Below are 7,289 nucleotides of genomic sequence, written 5' to 3' on the forward strand. Positions count from 1 at the left end.
AGAAAGAGGAGGAGGAGGAGGAGGAAGGAGAAGGGAGGGAGGAGAGGATACTTTCTCAAGAGCTTAGTACAGTGCCTTACATAGAGTGTTCCATAAATAATAATAAATGTCAGCCAATTGTATTTATTGAGCACTTAATTGTATGCAGAGGACTGTATCACCCAATTGTATTTACTGAGCACTTAACTGTATGCAGAGGACTGTACTAAGCTCTTGGGAGAGTACAGTACAACAATATAACAGACACATTCCCTGACCATCACGAGCTTACAGTCCAGGGAGAGCTTGCAGTACCATTAATTGATTGACCTGTGGTTTGTGCTCTTTTGACCTGACCATGCAAACAAGTACCCGGTATTTCCAACCACTAAATAAATCCCATATCAGCCTGCCACTTCCATTCCCCCAGGTCAACCGACGTCAGTAAACCATTTTTTAATGGTATTTATTAAGCACTTATTATATGCTGGGCATTGTGCTAACAGCTGGAGTAGATACGAGTTAATCAGGTTGGATTTACTGCCATTAGGCCTTGCTGCTTCTCATTATGTCACTAAAAATCATTAGGTTCCAAAAGCCATCCAGTCAGTCATGTTTACTGAGTGCTTACCATGTGCAGAGCACTGTATTAAGTGCTTGGGAGAGTACAATATAGCAATATGACAGATAGATCCCCTGCCCACAACGAGCTTCCAGTCAAGAGAACTGTAGAGACCATACTAGGTAATGAACACATTGGCTGAGACGGATGCAGCATTGGTGAATGTTTGGAAAACCTATGCAGGAAGAGGTCAACTTCTGGTTGAGCACTTTCCTGTATGGTGTTTTCAAAACTGATCTATAATTCCCATGGGAAAAAGACTGTCCTTGGAGGCACTCAGTCTGTCAATTGTATTTACTGAGTGCTTCCTGTGTGCAGAGCACTGTACTAAGCGCTTGGGAGAATACAATACAAAAATAAACAGACGCATTCCCTCCCTTCAACAAACCTAAACTCCAGCCTCGTCTACCTGATGCAGGAGGCTGGCTGGACCTCAGCAGGAACTTTCTAGCTCACACCAAATGGAGCCAAGATGGCAAAAGGCCGCCATGCTCTGGGTGGTGGCATGGTGGCATGGTCTGGGGGAAGATTGATGGAGAAATCAGGGGGCTCATGGGGCGATGATTGGACAACTTGGGGAAAGCACTGCTATGGACGTACCCTCCTATGCGTCCAAGTGCAATGAAGCCACGATCTGCTCTCAGTCAACAGTTTTTATTAAGCACACACTCTATCACTCAATAGTATTCCCTGAGTCCCCCCTGGGATTTGCAATCTAGCCAGGGAGACAGTCACTAAAATAAATTAGACAGGAGGAAGAAGTGGAGTATATAAGCTATGTTTATAAGTGCACCAGAAGACTTCGGGTATTTAAGCACACAAGTGGCACGAGCTGAGGAATTTGGGGAATATAAGGGATGGAGATTAAAAATGAATGGGGAAGACCTTCTGGAGGAGATTTGATCTCAGAAGGGCTTTGAAAATGGGGAGAGATTTGGTCCGGAGGCTAGTAATGGGGTGAACGTGAGCAAGAATTCAGTCGAGGGAGAGAACAAGACACAGTAAGGAGGTTAGATTGAGAAGAACAAAGAGTTCAAGCTGGGGTGTATTGGGAGGGAGAGTGTCGATTAAATGTCATATATTTATTTTGTTCTGCTTTTGTGAGCTCTTGTAGGCTAAGGATTGAATGCTCATTTTCTATCTCTTCTCCAGCTGTAGTACAGTGCTTTGCACAGAGTATGCACTTAGTAAATGGTAACCATAAGATTAGTAATAATGATTATACAAAAAAAAGAAAAAACACAATGTGATAGGAAAAGAGCATTGACCAGAGTTCAGTCCCTAGACTGGGGGTTCATTAACCCAAAGTGCTTCTCTGTGGGAGATGGGAAACAAATAGGTAAAGAGAAAAATTTGGAAGAGGTTGGCCCTGTAGACTGTAAGCTCCTTGTGGGCAGGGATCACGTCTTCCAATTTTATAATATTGCACTTTTCCAAGCACTTAGTACAATGCTTTGCATGCCATAAGCAATCAATGAATACCATTGATTGGCAGATTGCTTTGTGGAAGGCCCACTCAGCCAGGTTTCTGTCACTGGAGGACAGCAATTTGTTTTACTGAATATGTATTGAACTCCAATTGCTCCTTCTCAGGTGAGTACTGGGAGGGCTATATTTTCTCCAGAGCTTCTCTCAGGCTCAAGGTTCCTGTCGGAACTTTTCTCCAGTGTGGAGAAAAAACTTCCCTCTAGACTGCAAGCTCACTGTGGACAGGGTACATGTCCTATTGACTTTGTTATATCATAAGTCTCTCAACCAGTTAGTACAGTGCTCTGCACACAGTAAGCACGCAATAGAAGGGGTAGTGGATAGAGCACACGTCTGGGAGTCAGAAGGTCAGGGGTTCTAATCTCGGCTCTGCCACTTGTCTGCTGTGTGACCTTAGGCAAGTCACTTCACTTCTCTGTTCCTCATCTATCTCATCTGTAGTATGGGGGTTGAGACTGTGAGCCCCAGCTGGGATGGGGACTGTGTCCACACCTATTTACTTGTTTCCACCCCAGAGCTTAGTACAGTGCTTGGCACATATATAGTGCTTACCAAATACCATTGATAAATACGATTGATTGATTGATGGAGCTAAGTCAGAATCATGAACTTCTTTGATCAGAAGAAACAGCCAGAAATTTGAAAACTCTTCACGTAGTGAGATGGCTAAGAGACTGGCAGCCAAGGAGAAAAGAAGACAAAAACAGAATGTGGAGAATCCACCATTTTTTTTCCTTTTATGGTATTTGTTAAATCTTATTATGTGTCAAACACTGTTCTAAGCACTTGGGTAGGTAAAGTTAATTAGGTCAGACACAGTCCCTGACCCGCATGGGACTCACAGTCTGAGTAAGAAGGAGAGAAGGTTTTGAATCCCCATTTTACAGTTGAGGAAACTGAGGTGCAGAGTAGTTAAGTAACTTTCCCAAGGTCACACAGCAAGCAACTGACAAAGGCAGGATTAGAACCCAAGTCCCCTGGCTCCCAGGCCCGTTCTTTTCCCACTAGACCATGCTGCTTCTCATGATGAATTATCATCCCTGGAAAATCAGAGATTGGCTGAACCAGAGGTTACAGAGTTAGACAAAGTTCCTGCCTGGTGGCAGGATGCCATTAGGTATTGATGAATACGTACATCACTGTTTTCTTTAAATGTGTTTAACTGAACTGTTTTCTTTGTTATGTATTGGAAAATGCCAACGTTACTTGGAGAAAAGTCAATAGCCACATGTAAAAAGAAATCATTACCTTTAAAATAGTTTTCCCTTGGGCAACAAGGAGCATGTCACTCCCAGGAAAGTCAGAAAACAAGTACGAATTCTTTCTCAGCATGGCAAAAACCCAAGATTAAATGTGTGCATATGCAGCATGGCTCAGTGGAAAGAGCACAGGCTTTGGAGTAGGAGGCTGTGGGTTCAAATCCTGGCTCCACCAACTGTCAGCTGTGTGACTTTGGGCAAGTCACTTAACTTCTCTGGGCCTCAGTTACCTCATCTGTAAAATGGGGATTAAAACTGTGAGCCCCCCATGGGACAACCTGATCACCTTGTAACCTCCCCAGCGCTTAGAACAGTGCTTTGCACATAGTAAGTGCTTAACAAATACCATTATTATTATTATTATTATTATTGTTAATGATAGTAATTGTGGTATTTGTTAAGTGCTTACTATGTGTCAAGCACTGTACTAAGAGCTGGGTTTGATACAACGTAATCATGTCAGACGCAGTCCCTGTCTCACTGGAGGCTCACTGTCTGTACTCTCCCAAGTGCTTAGTATAGTGCGTTGCACAAAGGAAAAGCACAATAAATATGATTGAATGAATGAATGAATGAGGGGGAGGGAGGACATTTATTGAAATACCAGAGAAGGTAAGTGACATGCTCAAAGTCACGTAACAGGTAAGTTGTACACTCCCTAGCCTAGAACTTTTAGCATAACTCCAAATCCGGCTTTTAAAGCATAAAGGCTGTTCACCAGTGCAGAGGATTGTTTTCTTTTTGTATTTGTTAAGCGCTTACTATGTACTGATCACTGTTCTAAGCACTGGGGTAGATACAAGATAATCAGGCTGGACACAGTCCCCGCTGCACACTGGAGCTCACAGTCAACAAGCTGCAGGGCCACGATTAGAATCTAGGCCTGCTGGCTCCTAGGCCTATGCTGTTTCCATTAGACCACACTGTTTTCCAGCCAATGTGAGCTTAGTCCTGGACCTACCCACTTTATGACTTTGAACACTTTCCAATCAATCAATAAATCAATCATATTTATTGAGCCCTATGTGCACAGCACTGTACTAAGCACTTAGGGGAGTGCAGCACAACAGAATTAGCAGACATGTTCCCTGCCCTTAATGAGTTTACAGTCTACTGAAGTGCCTCACCCAAGTTCACACTGCAGACAAATGACGAAGCCGGATTTAGAACCCAGGTCCTTCTGACTCCTAGGCCTGTGCTCTATCCACTAGGCCAGGCTGCTTCTCACAGTGGTTCATCCCATAGTGAGCCTGTCTCAGTTTTCCAGCCTGTCTCTTGGTCTTCAGGGCTTCACAAAGCTTGGCTGTTGCTATGATCTCTGGAGCTCACCTCACTATTCTCCTACTTCAACCCAGCCAGCACCCTTCATTCTTCTAATGCTAACCTTATCACATGTCTATCTCGCTGCCAACCTCTGGTCCACATCCTGCCTCTGGCCTGGAATGCCCTCCCTCCTCAAATCCGACAGACTATTACTCTCCCCCACATCAAAGCCCTTCTGAAGGCACTTCTCCAAGAAGCCTTCCCTGACTAAGCCCTTCTCTTCTCTTCTTCCACTCCCTTCTGCATCACCCTGACTTGTTCACTTCATTCACCCTGTCTCCCATCTCCGCAGCACATATGCATATATCTGTAGTTTATTTATTTATATTAATATATGTCTCCCCTTCTAGACTATGAGCTCACTGTGGGCAGGGAATGAGTATGTTTGTTTCTGCATTGTTCTCTCCCAAGCGGTTAGTACAGTGCTTTGCACACAGTACGTGCTCAATAAATATGAATAGAAGTCCACTTTGAAATGCTATAGCCCTGTCGTTCCAAAGATTCCTAGACTTTATCTCATTCATCTGTGCAGTATTTTTGTGACACAGAAAAGATAATGGGACAATGATCCCCATGTGATAGATGGAGAAATGGAATAGTGACAATAGGGGTGTTTGTTAAGCACTTACTAATCAGCCATTCAATCATATTTATTTCAATTATAGAGCACTATACTAAGCGCTGGGAAGAGGACAATATAACAGTATACCAGATGCATTCTCTGCCCACAATGAACTTATAGTCTAGAGGGGAAAACAGACATTAATATAAATAAATAAAATTACTTATAAGCATATAAATGCTAACATCTCAGGATGGCACTTGGAGAGTTTCCAGTGCTCTACTAGTCTTGGCTACAGGAGGCAGAGTTAAGCAGAGGCATACCCATTCCATTCCTAGCTTGGCCAGTGGCTAATAATAATGATGGTATTTGCTAAGCGCTCACTATGTGCCAAGGAGTAGCTACAAGGTAATCAGGTTGTCCCACATGGGGCTCACAGTCTTAATCCCCATTTTACAGATGAGGTAACTGAGGTATAGAGAAGTTAAGTGACTTGCCCAAAGTCACACAGGTGACAAATGACAGAGTCAGGATTAGAACCCAAGACCTCTGACTCCCAAGCCCGGGCTCTTTCCACTAAGTCACACTGCTTCGTGGAAGGCAATCTGCTACAAGTCAAAACTCCCCTGTGCTGGGAAGAAGAGGCACAGGAGAGAATCGAGGACAGAGACTCAAGTTTAGTGCGCAGAAGGAGGCAGTGGTAAATCACTTCTGTATTTTGACCAAGAAAACTCAATGGATCCACCACCAGAACGATTACAGATGGAGGTGGGGTGTTCTGGGAGAAATGTGTCCATGGCATCACCATGAGTCGGAGACAACTCAACGGCATAAGACAAGACATAAGCATCGTGGGGATGGGTGGGGGAATAAATAAAGGGAGCAAGTCAGGACAATGCAGAAGGGAGTGGGAGAAGAGGAAAGGAGGGCTTCCTCAGTTTCTCAATCTGGAAAATGGGGATAATGATATCATTCTATTCCCCAGGTCCCAACTCTTCCTTGCCCTTTCGATATGTGGGGAGACTGGTAAGCATAAACAGTCGAAAGAATCACAGAGGACACACAGTTCTCTATTATTGGGGTCGGTCAATTCCCAAGCGCATAACACATAATTATCATTATTATGAATCAGGCAGGGTAGACTGGGACAGAAGACCAAACTTGGACAAGTTTCAGAAGCACTCGAGAAAGGAGAAACCCAAGAGCACATCAATCATTCAGACAATCGATAGTATTTATTGAGCGCTTACTGATGGAGGAGCACTGAATTGAATGCTTGGGAAAGTACAACACAGCAGAGTTTGTAGACATGATTCCAGCCCACAATTAGTTTATAGATAGTGATGGTATTTGTTAAGCATTTACTGTGTATCAAGGACTTTTCTAAGTGCTGGGGTAGATACAAGCTAATCTGGTTTGACATAGTCCCTGTCCCACGTGGCGCTCACGGTCTTCATTCCTATTTTACAGATGAGGTAACTGAGGCACAGAGAAGTGAAGTGACTTGCCCAATGTCACGTAGCAGACAATTGGCAGAGCCAGGATTAGAAGCCAAGTCCTTCTGACTCCCAAGCTTGTGCTCTATCCATCAGGCCATGGTGCTTCTAAAGTACTATTAACAGAAAAACCACATATGTGAGCCTGTGAGACTGTGAGCCCACTGCTGGGTAGGGACCGTCTCTGTATGTTGCCAAATTGTACTTCCCAATACTTCCCAAGCGCTTAGTACCATGCTCTGCACACAGTAAGCGCTCAATAAATATGATTGATTGATTGATATGTAAATGCTAAGGGAGTGATTAGCGTGAAAGGAGTCATTTGGGAGTATTAACCTAGGAAAGTTTCCTGGAGGAAGAGATCAGTTTAGGCAGGAGACCACTCCAAAGTACCTAAGGATACCTTTGCAATAAAACCCCATACAGGCTGAAAACGAGAGATGTTTCAGAGGGAATCAGAAAGTGCCTCTGTTCTCCTGAGAAGTGGTAGAAATTCATTTTCTATTGAATTTTCTCTTCCTCAGCTCCCCCTTACCATGATCGATGGAGACTTTCAACAG

At 43.8% G+C, this 7,289-nt stretch overlaps 1 protein-coding gene across 1 annotated transcript in view; it reads right to left on the minus strand.

The window, feature by feature from the left end:
* Window positions 1-7,289, minus strand: part of MOCS1 (molybdenum cofactor synthesis 1) — a 135,523-nt gene extending 128,234 nt beyond the window's left edge. Inside the window, exon 1 of the mRNA XM_038761277.1 lies at window positions 7,265-7,289. Coding sequence (XP_038617205.1) covers window positions 7,265-7,267 — 3 coding nt within the window. The 5' untranslated portion in view covers window positions 7,268-7,289. The remainder of the gene's footprint in view (window positions 1-7,264) is intronic.

Source organism: Tachyglossus aculeatus, chromosome 19 (genome assembly GCF_015852505.1).
Source record: "Tachyglossus aculeatus isolate mTacAcu1 chromosome 19, mTacAcu1.pri, whole genome shotgun sequence".
Taxonomy (NCBI): Eukaryota; Metazoa; Chordata; class Mammalia; order Monotremata; family Tachyglossidae; genus Tachyglossus; species Tachyglossus aculeatus.